The following is a 20,764-nucleotide window of genomic DNA, read 5'->3' as shown; positions in this document are numbered from 1 at the left end:
GGACAAAATGATGCAGAGGAAACATTCAATATTAATCATTAAATTGAATTAAATTTGCAAATGCAAATTTCTCTGTATCAGCCTGCTGGGTCTACTCCTCACCCTCCTCTGCAGTGATAAAACGATTATGTTGTAGTACAGAGTCTGAACAGTCTGATCAGGGAAGTAACGCCACACCAGCTTGGTGACATCCTCCTGTCTGTAGTTTCCTTCTGGCAAACCAGTCAACATGATCGTGGAGAACGTAGAACCTTGAGATTGGGCTTTCTACAAGACACAAGGTTCAAGAACCAAAGTTTATGTGAAGAGAAACTTTGCAGCACTTTTTAAAAAAATATATTACTATAACTGACCACATAGAGAAGACAAAATGAAACCAAGTTTAGCAGAAAAAGAGAAATGTGGCTTTTGAGGTCGGTATTTGGAAAAATGGACGCCTCTTGGTATTTACTCAAGGATTCCTGTTTAACACATGAAACCTTGGTTTATAAAATGCACTCACCTCAATGTCATCAGGTTCCCTGACAGTTAAATACTCTAGAAGTGTAAAACACACACAGTTAGTAACAGTCAACACTTTATATCTGGAGGTTAATTTTAGTTTCTCTCACCTGGGATTGTGAACCAAGGAGCGACAGTGGGGAACACAAAGGGACTAGTTGTCATTGTGATCCAATATGGTGAAGTGCTGCGTTGTGGGATGATCACATCTTCTGTTGGGACAGCTGCCCCGTCAACAGCAACATCGCTGTCTGGCAAAGCTTTGTGTGGCAATCTTGGTGCTGCACAAGCAAAAATACGTTTTGTTTAATTTTTTGTGGGGGAAAGAAAAGGAAAAAGCACAACAGGTTTTTAATGGTAAATGGTAAATGGCCTGCATTTGTATAGCGCTTTTCTAGTCCATAGGACCCCAAAGCGCTTTACACTACATTCAGTCATCCACCCATTCACACACACATTCACACACTGGCGATGGCAAGCTACATTGTAGCCACAGCTGCCCTGGGGCGCACTGACAGAGGCGAGGCTGCCAGACACAGGCGCCACCGGGCCCTCTGACCACCACCAGTAGGCAAACATGGGGTTAGTATCTTGCCCAAGGATATTTGGCATGCAGCCAGGATGCAGCCTGGGATCGAACCACCAACCTTCTGATTACTGGCTGACCTGCTCTGCCACCTGAGCTACAGCCACCCCAATGTTTACAGTGATCCAGTAATTTCAATGTTTTGACTTTTATTTTAACTTTAAGCACCTTTACAGATACCCAAGGTATCATAGGCATCAGAAAAAAAATGATTAGAGAGTTAGATCAAATGCCAGTCTGAAAAAGTGGAGTTTAAGTAATGGCTCTGGTTCATGTGTCTAGGGCAGAGACAAGCAGAAGGGAATTGACCGCTGATGGAGCAAAGATTTCTGGAGGGGCCAGAAAAGAGGTCAGAGAGATAACGAGGCAAATGAGCATCAAAGGATTTGTGGGAAGGAGAATCACAGTGTTAGTGAATCAAAGTTGAAGGAATGTGTCACAATAATTTATTGTGGACAACAATAAAGCAGGAGTTTTTCTTCACTTTATCCACAGTCCAGGGGAGAACTGACAAATATATTCAAGAGAAAAATATATTCTTCTCGGATGAGAGGTGAAACGTCTTCAAGCAACTTAAAGAAGTCCAGACGCCTTTCTTTGCAAGCTCCTTTGACTACGATGACCTGGATGACTGAGAACCTTCACAGACATATATTCAAAAGTGTTTCACAAACAGAAAGCTAAAGAAAGGCCTTACCAGATGACCTTCCATTAACTTTACCTATCTTTAAAAAAAAAAAAAAAAATCATATTTGTTTAAAATCCCATTTAAAACACACTTACGCAGTGAGGTACATCCACTGTGTGGTATTTCCAGCCTTGACAATTTGTGGCCGGTGGCCTGTTTTAGAAGGCTGTACCAAACACCAAGGCGATCAGCATCACGAAGAGACTCAAATTCGATAAACACCTGAAACACAAGAAAGAAAATTTATTCTGAACATTTTAATTTTATCTTCTAAATGTTAAAAATAAGTGCTAAGCACACGTGGAAAGAGTGAACTAAGCACAGCTTTATTGTGGAGTTCACTGGATTCAAAAGTCAGAAATCCTGGCTCAATGATGCACTGGAGCCGTGCTCAACGTGACCCCTGCACGAATGCTCTAATGTGATGAACACTAGTGCTTCACAGCAATCTGTCTTTACTATCTCTATAGTTTTGCGGTTGTGCTTTCCTCAAGATAAGTAGCATCCAAATCCAGACACATTATCTCTTTTTAAGGATGGATTTATGAGGGTTGGTGCATGTCATTTAGTTTGGTGTGTAAGCAGTTAATCTGTCAATTTTTCTGTATGGTTAAGAATACACTTACACAAGCACATATCTCATTCGGCCTTTCACAAACTTCTAACACATGCACTTGTTGGCATTTATGAGTGTTTATACCTTGTTGAGAAGAGGCAGGTAGTTTCTTATAAAATCCATTTTTTTCAAAGCTTCTCTGAGATCCCGGGACTCGCCTGGTGAGATGTTCCTGATGTAGATTGTTCGTGCTCCATTGTCAGTCACTTGCTGCTTCGAGAAAACCGGGTTAACGTGAAAAAAACAAAAAACCCACAAACAGTATGACATTCGAAACATTCTCATACTACAGTTCCAAGATCAAGGTCATAAGTTTGCACTTATATTCACACAGCAGGTATGCACCCTGGCAGCTATCTTCTTTATTCAAATTTATAATTGCAGCTCGTGCTGTTTTTGATAACACTGGTTGAAAAAATATTTAAACCAATGTACACACAGTGCTGTGAAAAACGCATTTGGCGCCTTCCCAATTTTGTAGTTTTTTTGCACACGTTTCAAATCATTAAACAAATGTTTAAAAAAAAACCATACAAAATGCAGTTTTAAATTTTTATTCCAGGAAAAAAAGTTCTCCAAACCTTTCCTAACCCTGTATGAATATCTGAAAAAACGGGTATGTCCCCATTTTTCAAGGTGTTTTGACTTGGATGTGAGTGCTTCCAGTTACGACTTTATACTCTGACTAGAGCTGGGCGATAGAACGATAACGATATGTATCGCGATATAACTTTTACTCGATAGAGAAATTAAGCTATCGCGATAGACCTCGCCGCTCTTGTCCTCTTAAAAAAAAAAAAAAAAAAAGGTCAGCCAATCCAAATTAAGTAGCGCAGAGCCGAACCAATCACAGCCGCAGCGTCACGTCGCGTGACTTGTTACGTACAGCACAAGTGCCAAGCCGCACGTGTGTTTGTTTGGGAAGCAGCCAGCGGGTAATGGAGGAAATGAGTGTGCCGACTAGAAAAATCAACCGAGCGTGACCGAAGAGAAAACAGATGATGGTTGCAATGCCGGAGAGATTGTGGAACGGAAGAGCCATAGAAGTTCCGTAGTGTGAAGGTATTTCGGCTATTTCAAGTCTGACAAAAAACAGAGTAGCGTGCACTGTAAATTGTGCCGAAAGCAAGTCTGGAAATACAATGAACTGGTGCATGCGTCACACTGTGCGCCACGTTATTGTTTCGGTGAAATGAATTTCTACAATACTGTTACTGTTAATTCTACTCTCTGCAGTGTTTAAATGCTTACATATACACACAGTTACTGTCCCTCCACACATACGACTTGGTTCTGCTTCTATGCCCCAGCTTTGTTTACTTTTTCCCACCGAGGCTTCTAGACTTCTGATTGGCCAACATTTCAGCACGGTTAGGAATCTAGCGCCTCCTGCTGCTTTGGCATGTTCATAGCAGCGTTTTCCTTCATTTCTGCCTTTATGTGTGGACGGGATTATTTTTTAAAACGGAAAATCTCAGTTTTCAAAAATACCCGTGTACGTGTGGACGTAGCCTCAGTCTCTGACTGGAAGCGCTAATTCGTCATTCGGCTTTTGTCAGACTAAAGTAACTGTTAAAAGTGTTTGAAAAGCTAAGCTATACAACAAGGAGAGATTGAGAATTTCCTTTTAGTTCTCAGTTTATTTGATATTGACAAAAGTTAGTCAGTTTTGTCTGTTCTTCTGTAAAACAAACTAAGATTTATTTTTAGAATTAATATTTTGTTTCTAAGTGGAATTGACAATTTAGTCTGTTTCATTTGTTCTATTTTGAAACTTAAACGCTTTAGCGGCTGCCTTTTGTGTAGTTTGCAATATTTGCCTTTATTTATTTGAAAAAGTCTCATGTTCCTTAAGTACATCTACCCTGTTGAACTTATTATGGGAAATAAATATTTAAATAAAAACAAGCTGCTGATTATTTCACATTTTACTTGTGAGCAACGGCACATTTAAATCTTACAAATATAGTTATTTGGCTTATATCGTGATAGATATCGTTATCGCCTGAAATGAAAAAACATATCGTGATATGAAAAAATCTCATATCGCCCAGCTCTACCTCTGACCAATAAATCTAAAGGTATTCTAGCGTAGTCTTTGTTCCTGAGATATGTGTGTTACTTACATAGCACAGCCGTTTCATCAGAGACTTATAAAACTCAAGCTGAAAGAAAAAGAAAAAAAAGTTAAAAATCATTACATCACTTTGGATTGTTTGATTTATTTCAGCTTAAAGATGTTTTTTTTCTACAAAAAGAAAATATTTTTAAAAATTTATAATCACACTTTAAAAAAAGAAGAAGCAGAAACCGATTATTTTCGAATAATTTTAATAACATCTGTCACAACAGTAAAGTGCATTATCTACACACATTGCTTACCGGCGTCATTAAAATGTCGCCCTTCTCAACCTGCAGTCGAAGTTTAGACCCATTGAGAATAAAATCATGATTTTCTGATGCTAGCACGATGTTTTTAGCTGCCACTGCTGTCGGCATGAGGGCAAAAGCCTGAAGGAAAAACAAACCACCAAACACTGATTTCAACTGAATAATCATGAAGACAGGCACTCACAAAATATGTATTAACTAACTAAATGTTAGTTAGGTCGTCTTAGAAAAGACATTTAGAATCCCATTAAAATGAAGGTAATAATCCAGCCCAATGCAAATTCATGGCCTGGTGCTTACCATGCGCGCCTGTGGTATAACGTAGATCGTATCGTCGTAATATTCAAATCTGTGTCGAGTGAGCAGACCGGCGATGTCCTCCTCTGCGTAACAGCCATCGTGATACTCTGGCAGGTTGCTTATTAACAGCACCTTGTAATCAAGCGAAACAAGCTGTGCAAAAGAAAAGAAATTCAGAATCTGTTTACAATTGCAATTGAAGAAATTCCAGACAGAAATCTGAAAAATGCAAACATTAACTTATAAACTGTGCCTCACTTTGAGCACTGTCTACAACTATGAACACAATGAGGTACATCAGAATAAAATACCTATTACAAAATGTTTCTGATGGTAACTTTCTTTTTACTGTGCATATAATTTGAACATTTTAAACTAGCTTTTTAATAAAGGAGTTTTAGTATGTGTTAGTACATGAGATAATTGTTTTATTACAATACTAAATTGGTAATCAAGAATCGTGCAATTCTATTAAGTGTCTATACTGACTACAAAATCTCTGTTATTGCGACATCCCTACTGAATTTTTAACATTTTTCTACATTTACACCTACTTGAGTGTCACCTGACAATGAGATATAACCCAACTATAAACTTTTAAAACAAATTGAACTATTTCAGATCAAAACTTAACCACTTTGACAAAGCATGTTTTTCTTACAGGTATAATTTAAGTGTTTTTTTAATGTTACCTTTGAATGGGGAAGTCTGACTGTCTTGAGACAACCTGTAAAGTGCAGAGCAAAAGAAAAACAGAAAATAATTATAAAATAGAAAATATCTTCACATTGAGAAATCTTTCATACAGATCTTTGGGGATTTCTTACGGATTCTTTCTGGACGCAGTTGCTCTTGTATCCGTTCCCCAAATGTTGGGTGGGTAGGAGCGACCGGCTGATCCTTTGAGATCTTCTTTGCAGTCACAGAGACTTAGAATAAAGGAAATGTAGTTAAGTTAAATAGTGGTAGTTTAGATAGGATGCAAATTACCCAGCTGATTTAAATAAAAATCTGAAAACTGTTCTCGTCATGAAGCACAGTCTTTAGCTTTTGATTCCGTCCAACATCCTGCTGTCAAAGATACTCCACACTTGAAGGTGTTTTCTGTCCACTTACCTTTGTCCTTTGTAACCGTTTCTACACTTTCAACTCTTTGCTTTGCCTCCACAGAAATCTCAGGTGATTTTCCTGCAGTCTGCTGTTGTGTTTCTTCTTGTAGAGCAGAATCTGAGCTCTGCTCGGTCTGTTCTGAAGCTTTGAGTGAATCTTCTGGACTTTTGATGACAGTTTGTGGTTTCTGAGGTGGATCAGTGGGTTTTGGTGGCGATGTATTTGGCTTGGTCTCAGCTGCACTAGTTGGTAGTTGATTCTCACTCGATATAGTTGGTGACGTCTGATTATCTTTGCCGTCAGTAGAAGTTTCAACTTCTGTGTGGTCCTCCCTTTCAGAAGCTGATGCTTTTCGTGCTTCACCTTTAGGCCCCATCGCAGATTCATGAATCTTTGTTTCAGGTTTCTTGTGTTTTGTCTCTACATCAGGCTTATCCTCTGACGTTGTTGATTTAGAAGGATCCACTTTTTCTTTTTTCAGAGTTCCTGCTGTTTTAGATTTCTGCGTCGTTGAGGCCGTTTCTCCTTTGGAAGTCAAGACTTTTGGCTCACCATCAACTGCAGCACCTTTAATTGGTTCAACAGCCTTCATAGTATTGGCTGTATTTTTAGGTGCCACCACAGCTTTTTTAGCACCGGTTTGAGACCCTTTGGGTTTACGTTTTCCTTTCAAATCACTGGTGTTATGCTGCTTTTCGGGACTCTTCGTAGATTTACTCTTAGATTTTTCGAGGCTTGAAGCTGCTTCTTCGGCCTTATCACCAGTTTTTACAGTTTTAGCTTTTTGCTCAGCTGAGATGTTTTTCGCTTTGGAAACAGAGACTTTTGCTGTAGTTTCCAGTTTAGTTTTTGTGGTTTTCTTGGATGCAATTTCCTGTAAACAAAGATAATTTTGGATTAATCAGATTACTGATCATTTTGCCACAGAAGAGCAGTGATGTTAATATTTGTATTTCTCAAGGGAAAACAAAGTTACCTTTTCATTAACAACACTGACAGTTACTTCTTTTATGTCAAAGTTCTTTAAGCTCTTCAGTTTCTCAGCATCTTCCTGTTTCTCGAAACACACAACTGCCTGGGTGTGCACAAACACAAACACACACACACACACACACACATTAATTTGGATTACTACCAAAACTATTACGTTACTACATTCACACTAAAAATCATATATGAGCACTTGTCAGTAGCTTACAAGTATTTGATGACAAGTTTGAGTTTTCCAAGCAAACTACAAGCAACGGTGACAACTTGCAAGCAACCAATGTGATTCCAAGGATGTTTTTAGTGCAATGTGTATATATAGATTAAAAAAATGCATAATGCAAAGCAGCAAAATAAAAACAAAATACATTGTGTATGCTTTCATAGGATTAGACTTGAGCAGAAACTTTCTGACATTGCGATGTCTATATAAAACCTCAGTATAATCCAAAGTAGCCATGAATGTGAGGGCTGCAAGACCACAGAAGAAAAGTAAGGATAACCAACTGACTTTAAACCGCATGATGAATGCATGACTACAACTAATGAATGGACAGTACATTTATAGAGAATTGTAGCTACGGTGCATAAATATCTATCTTAGATTGCAGAAGCAAACCAGGAGACACATTTTCTCTAGATTCACAAGTAGGTCAATGAACTCATCCATCTATAACAGTGAGCAAATTTCAGTGTACATACCTGTAATCTTGACCTAAACAAAACAACTGACTTGGTTTTTCCAAATTTCTCCACAGCAGAAATCACTTCACTGTGAGAGAGACTACTGACAATCCCTTGTAGCCTCACCATGGTTGGAGGGGAAGATTTAGCAGCCTGTGGAAACACAGCGAAGAAAAATATGAACAAACCAAATGCAGATTTCATCATGACAATTTGACTCAAAGTTTGTGCTTGTATAAATTTGTGTTGAAGGATTTAATCTTGGTTTTGTGGCATCAACAATCACGTCACTGTCACTGACCACATTATAAATTGTCCAAAACTGTCCATTCATGAAAAAAGGCATCATGTGAAGTCACCTTGGTCTTCTCTGTGCTAGGCCTCCCTTTAACTGATTCTGGAGATGCAGAACGTGAGGACGATGATGTTGATGGGGACGACTTCATCTTGGCTAGCTCAGCCAGCAGGGCAGGAGCCAAAGTTTTGACGACAGTCTCCAGGTCAGACTGTTTTGATAAGGACTGGAGAGCTAAAAGACCACAGGTACAAAAGAGATTCGCACATTGGTGGGTCCCAAGTCTCAAAAATCATCTACTGCTTCTGAAAGTTTTATAATCGTAGAAAAAACTATACTGACATTTTCTGGTGGTACTGGTCTTTATTTATAATTTGCATTAGTAAAGTTAATGTTGTGTGTGTGTGTGTGTGTGTGGGGGGGGGGGGGGGGGGGGCAACTTTGATCTTAGAAAAACCTAATGAGTACATACCAAAAAATACCATGAAGCAATTTTCAAACCTGATGTTTCCAGCAGTTTCTTTGCCAAGATCTTCGAGCTGCTCAACTTTCGCATAGGAGATGACCTCTCTGTCGACGATCGCCTCTCCCAGCTTCTCCTTGGTGATGAACGTTTCTCATCTCTTCTTCTCGGCGAGGATCGTCTCTCGCGTCCCCTTGAGCGTGATCGATATCGTGAAGAGGAAGGACGGTCATACCATGAGGAGTCAGAATGAGACCGGGACCTGAAAAAAGTATGGATCAAAGAACTTAATGACTCATAAACATCTCAAAGCACACATCCAGCATGGATACAAAAGGTAAATAGTCCACCAATTAAGTGTTTTTAAATTTACATTATTAAATAAATTACTTTTCGCCCTCTCCACTTGAGAGCTAAATCTTTTTGATTGATCCTAGTTCTCAAAATGTATGTTGGACAGACCTGCGATTACGTCTGGAGCTGTAGGGAGATCGTGATCGGCTTCTGTGTCTCTGCCTTCGGGGGCTACGTGATCGAGAACGGGAATGACTAATTCGTCTGTCCCTCCTACGCTCCAAGTCACGGCGGCGACGTGGACTGCCGGAGCGGGAACGGCTACTTCGTCTGTCCCTGCTACGCTCCGAGTCATTATGGCTGCGGGAGCGGGAACGGCTACTTCGTCTATTTCTTCTTCGCAACGAGTCACGATGAGTGCGGGGGCTGCGAGAGCGGGAACGGCTACTTTGCCTGTCCCTGCTACGCTCCGAGTCACGATGGCTCCGGGGGCTGCAGGAACGGGAACGACTCTCATGTCTGGTTTTCTTCTGGGAAGTCTCAGCAGAAGTTGAGGGAGAGGGCTTGGCACCTGATGCACTAACAATTGCATATAAAAAGAAAGGCACATGTTAAATCAAAGAAAATGAAAGCCTCCAATGCTGGCATGTTTTTTTATTCGCCAAATGACTTGAAATGAAGATAATTACCCTAGCAGTGATGCAATTTCACCGTTCCATTCTGGGTATCTGTGGAAAAACACAGATACATTTTTGTCAGATGTTGCAAGGTAGAATGTCCTTAAAAATATATTATTGTTCATTAATCCAGAAACTCAGAAATGTATTCAGCCTTTCAACAATTTAGGTTAGGGAAAATGGCTCATGGTAAATGCTGCAAATCATTAAGGTGCTTTAAATTAAAAAAATACAAATGAACAGTTCTTAGGGAGCTATCCTAGCATTACAACCCTGGCATCATTTTGGCACACCCATGGTTGTGCTGCCCCAAAGATATCGGTTCATAATCACGAAGTACAGAGAAGAAAGATTGACCGCTTTCGCAGAAGTTTGCAGTTCTCGATGTGAAGGCTGGTATTCTGGTGGGAGACCCAATCCTAGTGGTCACAACAAAAAACAAACATTTAGACAAGGTTTATTATTATCAGGAGCAACGTTTGTCATTGACATCACTTGCTGATAAAAGGTCACTAAACTTTGCAGTGGCCTTAAAAAAATTCTTAAAATATTAACAGTTAGTCCTTCACTGAACGCAGGAGCATTATAACATTAGCCAGGAGCCTGGATTGTATTTAAACCTTCATAGGCCAAAAACCAGGAACAAATAAGCGTGACACATCATACCTTTCCTGGGATAAAATTTTAAAAGTGAAATTATTTAGTATATATAGAAAACACAAGTCAAACATCTGATTACAAACAACCAAAACAAAAGGTCAATTAGGCTCTGGATTCTGGACTCTCAGGCTCTTCTTATGGCATCAAACTTTCCCGAAGCTCCAAGAAGGTCAGCGCAGTAGTTTGGATTAGGACAAAATGCACCACCTATGACGATCACAGTTGGAGTAGCGACAGGAAGATGACGTTGAAATAGACCAGAAGAGGAAGGTGCTGTTTCTTTGACGAGGAGCTCAAATGTGAAATTTGATGCAGCGAAGGAAGGCCGATCCATAAAGAGAGATTCAACAACAAATCAAATCAAATCTGGTGCTTGTGTAGCTCATGACTGGGCGCAGCGGGTGCTTATGTTTGTGGTAGTAAATGATGTTGCCTTTTGGGACACAGAAACACTAACTTAAAAAGAAAGTATGAGTAAAAAAAAAAAAAAAGAAGAAGCGAGTATTACACAAAAACAAGGTGCCCACTAATGTGAAATAAAGGACAAAACACACTATTCTTAACTCTAATGACAAAAGACAAAAAGGGGAACTTTCACATTCAGCAACAGTTCCAGAAAAAGCAAAGCTGAATGTGCACTGTGGAACAGCAGCCCAAGAACAGAGACAAATGAAAAAACAGCCGTCTTCCAACATTTTCTGATGCACAGGCTCTTCAGGTTTGCAGGTTTCTCCTCATCACGTCATCTGAGGCCTTGGTTCCATTGTTAGCAAAAGCCTTGAATGTCTTCGCATCAGTTTATGTCAATTTAAAAGAGATTAAATCTATCAATTGCAAGTACAGACCACTGAAGATTCTGAAGGTCTCTTATTAGTAGTGTTTTTCAATTACAATATCTGATAGACATATAGTTAAGTTTAGTCTGCACTGTAATCCTTCAGAAATTCTGGTACAGAATACTGAATTGCAGAAATATGTGAAAAATTTGTCCAAATGTTTGTATTCCAAGTTGGTAGTCTTCCTACAGTCATCATTATGCAGGAATAGTGTATAAAACAAACCAAATAGACTTTAAAGTAGCATACATGAAGTTTTTCCCAAACCACAATCCTATAATGGGATCCAAAATCAAATCAAAAACAAAAAACATTGCATGTCAAATAAATAAAAACCGACAGAAAGCAAAAACATCGAACAATCTTCCACTTACCTTCATCAGAGTACATTCCTTGTTACATAGAGAGCAGGTATGAGGAAAGACCCTAGGTGAAGCGGCAGTGTAGTCTTGCATCTGGGCCAGCACTGGGATATTCCCTGTCACTTCTACCTTTGCTGGAAGCTGCTTGGTGGAAGCGGGCTGCGGTATATGAATGAAATTCATGAGGTTCTGCATTAGGGGAGAGAGACCCGGAGGAACGGGCATCATGAGCCCTGGCATGAGGGACGGCTGTGGAACTGGCTTTGCAGCCGAAAAAACTTGAGACTGCAAAGCTTGTCCCATATGCACAGCTGGCTGATTCTGCATCTGCTGCAACCCAATCGGCAGGTTAGGTACCTGGGCCATCTGCTGCTGCTGCTTCAGTTGCTGCTGTTGTATCTGCTGCTTCAGTTGTTGCTGCTGCTGCTGCTTCAGTTGTTGCTGCTGCTGCTGCTGCTTCAGTTGTTGCTGTTGCTGCTGCTGCTTCAGTTGTTGCTGTTGCTGCTGCTGCTTCAGTTGTTGCTGCTGCTGCGTCTGCTTCAGTTGTTGCTGTTGCGTCTGCTTCAGTTGTTGCTGTTGCGTCTGCTTCAGTTGTTGCTGTTGCGTCTGCTTCAGTTGTTGCTGTTGCGTCTGCTGCTGCTTCAGTTGTTGCATCTGCTTCAGTTGTTGCTGTTGCGTCTGCTGCTGCTTCAGTTGTTGCGTCTGCTGCTGCTGCTTTGGTGGTGGTTGTTGCATTGTCTGTTTCACCTGTTGCTGTTGTACCTGCTTCTGCTGCATTTGCTGTTTTTTCATCTGCTCAGAAACATTTGATACTTGCCCGTGAGTCTTACTCTTTTCTTTGATGTGACTGTCGCTGCTGCTGCTGCTGCCAATGAGTACAAGGCCAGGTCGGCTTGGATGCACACTACGAACTATATTAGGAGTTAGTTGGCTTTTTGATGCTGAATGGCGATCTGGCTCTGGATTTTTCAACGGAAGGGCTTTAGTGACTTCTGCTTTAAGAGGTCTTATGTCTGTGTCTGTCTTTGGCAGAGAGAAACCTTTGAAGATTTCTTGAGATGACTGGTTCGGTTGGGTGTGCAGTTGTTGAGCTGGATCGCTGCTTCGCATTGAGCCATGACTGGTAAAAGAGCTGCCTTGATCACAGGAAGAAACCAAGGTGCTGTTTTTCACCTCTGTCATACTTTTTTGCAGTGGTTCTCGACTGTGACCGCTACTATCATAGGAGCCCATCAGCAGCGTACCTCCACTTCCACCACTACTAGCTCCACTGCTGCTCCTTCCAATTTCATCCCCAAAGCTCCCAGTATATTTTCCAGTATGTCCATAATCAATCACTTTACTTGGTTGGACAATAGGTGACAATTCATCCTGACGCATCCCTTCCCCTCTTGAAGTACTCAACCTTTCCCTTCCACTCATACTTGTGGTGGAATGAGGATCATAGTAGGATTTTGATGGATCTGCTGTTGCAGATCTCTTTGCCTTTTCCATGCGGATTTGTCGTAAGATAAAAGGCAGGTTGTCAGGAGTCATCTGATCTTCGGGATATGAGATCAGATGTTCCAGGTCCTCTTTTTCAAGTCCAAACTGCATAAGGATGTTCACAGCTGTTTCTGAAGTGTACTTGGGACGAGTAGACTCTGCAGAACCCACAGGTTTGCCTGGCACTGGGTAGTCATAATCACCTAAGCCTGGAATGGATTGCACATTGCGCTCTCTTTCATTCGAGGCATTAAACCTACCGTCACCAGTGCTTAGATAGCTCAATGAAGCAGATGATGAACAGTATTTAGACGAATCATCCTCAGTTTTCCGTTTGTAGCTTGGCAACCAGTCCATGGAGCTAGTGCTACTTGCAACATCAGGAGGTCTTTGAGAGTTTGAGGACAACATGTAGGAAGTCACATCTTTGCCTGAAGAATCATACTCATGTCTTTGAGTAAAATGACTGCTCTTGTCTACAGGCTGATTTCTCACCTCCTCTCTGGCTCTGCTTATATGCATGTCTATGGACCTCTTTATGTCCTCTTCCATTGAAGTCTTACTCCCTTCTGGCCTGTAGCTCATTATTCCCCCAGATTTTGCAGGAGTCGCAGATGAAACTCCAGAAGAGCTAAAGCTGGACCCAGGCCCAAGATGAGGAGATGTCTTATGAGAGTCTCTCTCTGCCTGCATACTGGACTGTCCATAGCGCCCCTGGGCTGAACTTTGATTCCCAGAGGCATAGGGGTTATATGAGGGATGGGACATGGTGTTAGCAACCTTCAGAAGGTTTAGTAGACTGATGGCTGCAGCTGTCGGGCAGGGGGGTGTTGTGGGTATAAATGGGGCAGGTGTGTTGGTTCGACCATCAACAGCAATAGCGTTATTTATCTGTGTCAACGCAAGGTGGGTTTTCAGCTGAGCCAGCCGCAAGCATGCAGCTTGCTGTCCGATCAGTAAAAAGCTCCCTGGGAGCCCACCCAGTAGGGGGCTCTGTTGGGGCCCTGGTGCAGGAGAAGGGGCGTAACGCTTCAATGACAATGGAAAAGCTGGAAAGTTAAAAATAAAGAAAACAAAGAATAAAGGTTAATCAGTTGTACTGGGCCTCAGAATCTTGGAAAGATGAAATCCATCGTCCGGGAGGCCTTTTCTTAATTTGCAGACTCTGCTTCCCGAAGATCATTCATTCATACGGATTCATTCTGTTAGTATCATCTTCAGGTCTTAACTAGTAAGAAGGAAAGGTGGAAACAAAAGCATCAAAAACAGAGAAACAGAGAAAACATGAGATTTAAACAATAGAGACACAGGAGACAACAACAACAAAATAGAAAGGAGGTGTTAATCTTAGAAGAATAAGCTTAATAGATCTTCCAAAGCAGCTTATCTTATCCTCCTCTATCTTTTGCATGTCCCTGATCTGTGGATAGAGACACAGAACATACACGCTAGTCGTCCAACATCTAGATGTTTCTAACAAGACCCATGATTAGTACCCATTAAGGTCGAACTAACATATGCACACAAATTTTGCTACACGGGTGTGGTTTTTTATTATGACGATCTCCAAGTCCAGTCCACAAGTTGCAGTGCTGTGCTGGGTAGGCAGCATTCAGAAGAGAGATGACGTATGGCTTGGAAAGTTGGTGAAGGAAGCTGGATCTGCTGTTGACTTTCTGGTAATGACAGCACACAGATGGACCTCAACCGGTGCAAACTGCCATTGTCATGAACACATCCTCCTACCCCCTAAACATGATCGCATAAACCAAAGGAGCATGCTCAGTGGCAGGTTGGTGGCATAGAGCAGCTTATGATGATCTTCTGTCTCCTCAGAGGACACGATTAGACTCCTCCGCTCATCTTGAATTACAGCAGATAAGGGACTCAAGTTGAGTACCATAATTGATGCTCTGTTGTCTGCTTGCACTTAATTTAACTGGTTATATAAGCTCTCTGCACTTTCAGTGACTTTAGTGTCACTGTAAAATCATTTTGCACCGTGGAATAATTTAATTAATCCGTACACTATCTGCACAGACCGTGTACCTGATCATTATGCAAGTACTTTTTACAAACTTTTCACATATGCAACAGGCTATGTTCCGAGAAGTGCAGTAAAAGCGTCCCAACAATTCTTACATTAAACAACAGCAACAGTGAGAGAAAGCATTGTCACGAATGAAAACCAATGACGATTTTCTGAAAACCTTTGCAAACCTCAAAAGAAAATTAGTTTGTAAAACTGCAGCTACAAACTACTGAACGTTTGCTGTTTGCTCCCTTTGTGCTATGATGGCTCTCTAATTTTAGGGACAAACTGTTATCCAGTGCAAAACTGGACTGGTGCATGTCTTCTATATAGATCCTTGCTACCAGTCATCAATGATGACATCAATGATGACATCAATGCCAAAATAAGAGACAATGACAATATTTGGAGGCCAAAAGTGAACACAACAGATTTCCCTCAATGTTACTGTTTTTTTTTTTTGTTTGTTTGTTTGTTTGTATGTTTTGGGGGGTGGGGCGGGCGGTTGTATTGCTTGTGTTAGCTAGGTTATGCTTAAAAGTAATTTAAGAGAAAGTGAATTGCATAGATACACACACCTACCAGATGTAAAGAAGAATAACGCAATAGGAGAAAAGAATGAAATAAATGTTTAAAAAAAACATAGATCCTTAAGTGGTAATATAGAACAACACAACTAACCAACAGCTCAGCTAAACACAACATGATTAGTTGTTAATGACATTAGGGCTGCACAATATTAGGAAAACCTGCGATGTGCGATAACTATGATCAATACTGCGATAACGATATGACTTGCGATAAAATAAATATAAAAAAAACCAAATACATAATTTCTGTTTTACTGCAAGTTTTATTTAAAGAAAGCTGCTGTATTAGCAGTGTAACAACAAAGTGCACTTTAACATTGAAACATTGCCCCCATAAAAAGATTTCTGAGGCTTGAATTCTGAAAGACATCCTTCCTGGTCTCTAGAATTAGTTTTAAATACATAACTTAAATTATACTGCAAATTATCTCAATGCAGTTGTTCATCATTTTACCACTCACCAAGTAGTTATGATGTAAGTCAAAACTGGAGAGGAAACTTTACTGTAGTGCTTGCGTAGTTTTCCGCTTGGCTCAGTTCAAACATGACGGTTTTGCGACATGTTTCGTACATTTGTGGAATGGCGACATGTGAAAAGTAGTTTCGTGAGGGGATGCGGTATCTCCGGTCCACTTTATGTATCAGACTGGTGAAGCACTCTCTGCTAACTGTATTTATAGGCATCATGTCTTTGTCAAAAAATGTGTAATGGCCTCTGTTATTTCTTTGTAGCGCTTTGACGTTTTCTCATAAGGAGTCCCACTTGAAAAACTCTAATACAGAGACGGCTGTTGGACTGCGGTGCTCTTTGTCTTAACATTAGCAACCTTTGTTTGGCTAGCCCTGTCTTTCTGGAACTCTTCAAACAGTTCTCTGTGGTTGTATTGAAGATGATGGTTCAGATTAGTCATGTTTCCTCTGGTGGTTGCCACGAGTGTTCGGCAAGTTTTGCAGAGTACCTGTGTTTGGAGAACGTCGTCTTTATCAAATCCAAAGTACCTCCAAATAAGCGAGGTACTATTTTTTTTTTTTAGGCACGAGGGGTTTCTTTGATTGGTAAATTCTTTAAAGCACGTGTGTAAACATTTTAAGGTACCCAATTATCGCAGTTTACGTCGTCTTTTGCGATGGGCCCATCGCGCAGGCTGATATCGCGATGACAATAAATTTTCAATTTATTGTGCAGGCCTTAATGACATCTGTAGTTTTAGTCAGCCTACCCTACATTGCAGCCGTCTTTACACTGCCTTTAAGTAAGCACCTGCAGCAGTGGAAAAGTGATTTTTGCTCACTGCACATGCGTGGGAGCAGGTTAATGACAGGGGATCTTTTCCATAGTCTGAGCGTCCAACTGTCTTAATGTCTAATTACAGCTGGGCGATAGAACGATAACGATATGTATCGCGATATACCTTTTACTCGATAGAGAAATTAAACTATTGCGATAGACCTCGCCGCTCTTGTCCTCTTAAAAAAAAAAAAAAAAAAAAAGGGTCAGCCAATCCAAATTAAGTAGCGCAGAGCCGAACCAATCACAGCCGCAGCGTCACGTCACGTGACTTGTTACGTATAGCACAAGTGCCAAGCCGCACATGTGTATTTGTTTGGGAAGCAGCCAGCCACCGTACCGCCCGGGTAATGGAGGAAATGAGTGTGCCGACTAGAAAAATCAACCGAGCGTGACCGAAGAGAAAACAGATGATGGTTCCAATGCCGGAGAGATTGTCGAACGGAAGAGCCATAGAAGTTCTGTAGTGTGAAGGTATTTCGGCTATTTCAAGTCTGACAAAAAACAGAGTAGCGTGCACTGTAAATTGTGCCGAAAGCAAGTCTGGAAATACAATGAACTGGTGCATGCGTCACACTGTGCGCCACGTTATTGTTTCGGTTAAATGAATTTCTACAATACTGTTAATTCTACTCTCTGCAGTGTTTAAATGCTTACATATACACACAGTTACTGTCCGTCCACACATACGACTTGGTTCTGCTTCTATGCCCCAGCTTTGTTTACTTTTTCCCACCGAGGCTTCTAGACTTCTGATTGGCCAACATTTCTGCACGGTTAGGAATCTAGCGCCACCTGCTGCTTTGGCATGTTCATAGCAGCATTTTCCTTCATTTCTGCCTTTATGTGTGGACGGGATTATTTTTTAAAACGAAAACGGAAAATCTCCGTTTTCAAAAATACCCGTGTACGTGTGGACGTAGCCTCAGTCTCTGACTGGAAGCGCTAATTCGTCATTCGGCTTTTGTCAGACTAAAGTAACTGTTAAAACTGTTTGAAAAGCTAAGCTATACAACAAGGAGAGATTGAGAATTTCCTTTTAGTTCTCAGTTTATTTGATATTGACAAAAGTTAGTCAGTTTTGTCTGTTCTTCTGTAAAACAAACTAAGATTTATTTTTAGAATTAATATTTTGTTTCTAAGTGGAATTGACAATTTAGTTTGTTTCGTTTGTTCTCTTTTGAAACTTAAACGATTTAGCGGCTGCCTTTTGTGTAGTTTGCAATATTTGCCTTTATTTATCTGAAAAAGTCTCATGTTCCTTAAGTACATCTATCCTGTTGAACTTATTATGGGAAATAAATATTTAAATAAAAACAAGCTGCTGATTATTTCACATTTTACTTGTGAGCAACGGCACATTTAAATCTTACAAATATAGTTATTTGGCTTATATCGTGATAGATATCGTTATCGCCTGAAATGAAAAAAACATATCGTGATATGAAAAAATCTTATATCGCCCAGCTCTATGTCTAATGCCAGGCCACTGATAACCAATACCATCACGTCTGGGATGAGTCTTAAGAGCGGGGTTAACGTCAGGGCTCGCAAAATCGCTAGCCCGACGTCCCGGGGCTAGCGATTTTTCCAGTCGGGCTACCAAAATCTATCTCTGCCCTGCCCGTCGGGCTATTGTAGGAAGGAAAAATATATGTCAATGCTTTTGCATTCTTTCGGAAATGTAGCTGGGTAATTATGTCATTGGCATCAGTGAGCCAGAATTTGCGCTTGTTTTTTGCTTTCACTTTGCAATCGTGCGAACTGTGTATGGAGAGCGACAGTACTGATTGGTGAGTGACAATCATTTGCGCACCAATTCCTCTGACATCGTCTTATCAGTCGTTAGCCTACTATGCAAACATGATAAGTGAAATCTCCCGCAGCAAGCTTAAACATGTGATAGGTTGATCGCGCAGAGAATCGCTCAGCGTTATGTGAGCGCGTGTGTAAAAGCAGCAGGATATATATTTTAGTTTTGCTGAGCCAAATAAGACAGGTCAGGGTGAAGAAGTGACAGCCAAAGAAAAGCTTACCACAAAACGGAAAAGTTATGGCAAATCAGACTATAAGGCAAAAAGAAAGTGCAGCTTTATGGTTTCATGGACAAAAGAATTTCTGTGGCTGCAATATGACGAGCTAAATAACCAGGGCTGCACATAAGTGGTCCGCAGGTGCGCATTTGCTGTCAAAATAAAAAACGCACACAAGATAAGAAGTTGCAACGCGTGTTTGCGCACATAGGATTTTCTGGAGGAGGACAGACATTTGTTTAGAACTCTTAAAGATGTCAAGAAGCTCCTTTAAGCAATTACTGTGATGTTCCTCCACCTCCAAAGAAATGTCAGGAGTCCGAACCACAAAAGAAGCACGTATTCTCAGAAAAGTGGTTGCAGGAGGTGAGCTGGCTTCAAACAAATGATGAACGCACAGAGATGTGGTGCAGAATGTACTGTGAAAATCCCACTCTAGCGGACAAAAACAGTGCCTTTTATATGGACGCAAACGCGCGTTGCAACTTCTTATCTGGTGCGCGTCTTTTATTTTGACAGTGAATGTGCACATGCGGACCACTTATGTGCACCCGTGTAAATAACATAATGTTCTGCCGGGTGTGTTGTTGGTTTTCTCTCGATTTCTGAGTCGACAAGCGCCTTTGTTACTGGGACCAGTAATTTTAAGAAAGGCCCCCATTAGAACCCATGAGAAATGCATTATTGCTCAGTCTGCAATATCTTTCCCAGAACAAACACCAATTGCAAATAACATACTAAAAATAAACCTGAAAAATCTCTTTAGAACAGCGTACTATGTTGCAAAGAGTGAACTACCACTGGCAAAATTTAGCAGTCTTTGCAAACTTTAAAAAAAAGCAAATGTCCTCGATCTTGGTTCCACTTGCCTCTTACCTGTGATTTCAGTGGAAATTTCAAATTCAGGATCTGACACAGACTGATTGATGTTCTACACAGTTCTTACAAGTTTATAGAAATTTCTGTTCAATTAGAACCAAGTATTTGAGTTGATGATTGTAATTTTTATACAATGTTGTAATTTGTGTTTCAACAATTTTTTGATTGTTTTGGTTCCGTTACAATATTATACATTAAAGTATAATATTGTAAAGGAAACAAAAAATGAAACAAAACATCAATCAAAAAATTGCTCGCTTTTTTATTCGGGCTACTTACATTTATTTTGGGCTACCAAAAACTGAAGAGTCCCTGCCCGAAGGTCTACCAGGGATTTTGAAATTTTGCGAGCCCTGAACGTGCATCACTAAAGGAGAGAAAACTTTAATACAAGCCAGGTCTGTGGAGTGTGGGCTTATCATAAGTGAAGGACAAAGTGAAGGACAAGTGGTTGTTTTTCTCAATCAGTAGAATTCATATTGTCAGTATTTGTTGTAAATGCTGCCTTTTATGAATGCATTTAAAATGTGTTGTGGGATTGTGTAGTGTGGCTGTTACCGTGGGTTCTCCCACCTAACTAGCTTGGAATGAAAATAAAGGAAAACGGTGGCTGTGGGGATACGTTGGATAACGACAGTCATGCCACTGAGTTAAGTCGGATTGCGCAAAATCCGTGCAGCAGTGAGATATGAGGCGAGACCATAATCCACCAGTCCAGCCACAAGGAGGCAAAAAAGGCAAGGCAATGTATGCAGCTACCGAGGAGCACCACAACCTCCTGCAGGCCCGCTTACAAACTACCACCACAAGTCGACAAACAGCGGCTGTAAGGAAAAGCTGATCGCTTACAGGTTTGTTTGGGGTTTTTTTTTTTTTACAACAACTCGGGGTACATACCGTGCTTTATATGTGTGGAATCCGTTTGTTCTGATGTGCTCAAATGAATCCTCACGAAGAACTTCTTGCAATCTACAGCGTTGCTAACGGAAAGGAAACGCTAACCACGT

The 20,764-nt window shown here is 40.7% G+C and overlaps 1 protein-coding gene across 5 annotated transcripts in view; it reads right to left on the bottom strand.

Moving 5' to 3' along the window:
* LOC309703785 (uncharacterized protein) overlaps window positions 1–20,764 on the bottom strand; it is a 37,609-nt gene extending 16,845 nt beyond the window's left edge. The window contains exons 1-21 of one of the 5 annotated variants that reach the window (XM_082528680.1): window positions 20,655–20,761; window positions 12,151–13,984; window positions 11,463–12,120; window positions 9,950–10,011; window positions 9,605–9,643; window positions 9,084–9,494; window positions 8,660–8,883; window positions 8,223–8,392; window positions 7,882–8,016; window positions 7,169–7,267; window positions 6,199–7,066; window positions 5,910–6,011; window positions 5,775–5,809; window positions 5,083–5,235; window positions 4,774–4,902; window positions 4,518–4,556; window positions 2,476–2,604; window positions 1,871–1,997; window positions 612–782; window positions 503–537; window positions 103–267 (exon numbers count right to left, since the gene is read on the bottom strand). In XM_082528680.1, the coding sequence (XP_082384806.1) occupies window positions 103–267; window positions 503–537; window positions 612–782; window positions 1,871–1,997; window positions 2,476–2,604; window positions 4,518–4,556; window positions 4,774–4,902; window positions 5,083–5,235; window positions 5,775–5,809; window positions 5,910–6,011; window positions 6,199–7,066; window positions 7,169–7,267; window positions 7,882–8,016; window positions 8,223–8,392; window positions 8,660–8,883; window positions 9,084–9,494; window positions 9,605–9,643; window positions 9,950–10,011; window positions 11,463–12,120; window positions 12,151–13,703 (5,304 nt within the window). In that variant the 5' untranslated portion in view covers window positions 13,704–13,984; window positions 20,655–20,761. Of the gene's footprint in view, window positions 1–102; window positions 268–502; window positions 538–611; window positions 783–1,870; window positions 1,998–2,475; window positions 2,605–4,517; window positions 4,557–4,773; window positions 4,903–5,082; window positions 5,236–5,774; window positions 5,810–5,909; window positions 6,012–6,198; window positions 7,067–7,168; window positions 7,268–7,881; window positions 8,017–8,222; window positions 8,393–8,659; window positions 8,884–9,083; window positions 9,495–9,604; window positions 9,644–9,949; window positions 10,012–11,462; window positions 14,164–20,654 lie in introns of all 5 variants that reach the window. The other 4 variants (XM_082528678.1, XM_082528677.1, XM_082528676.1 and 1 more) reach the window with 4 other exon arrangements.

Source organism: Aulonocara stuartgranti, assembly GCF_965226115.1.
Source record: "Aulonocara stuartgranti genome assembly, chromosome: 3".
NCBI lineage: Eukaryota > Metazoa > Chordata > Actinopteri > Cichliformes > Cichlidae > Aulonocara > Aulonocara stuartgranti.
Note: the sequence above shows the minus strand (reverse complement) of the source record. Positions and strands in the feature narration are given on the sequence as shown.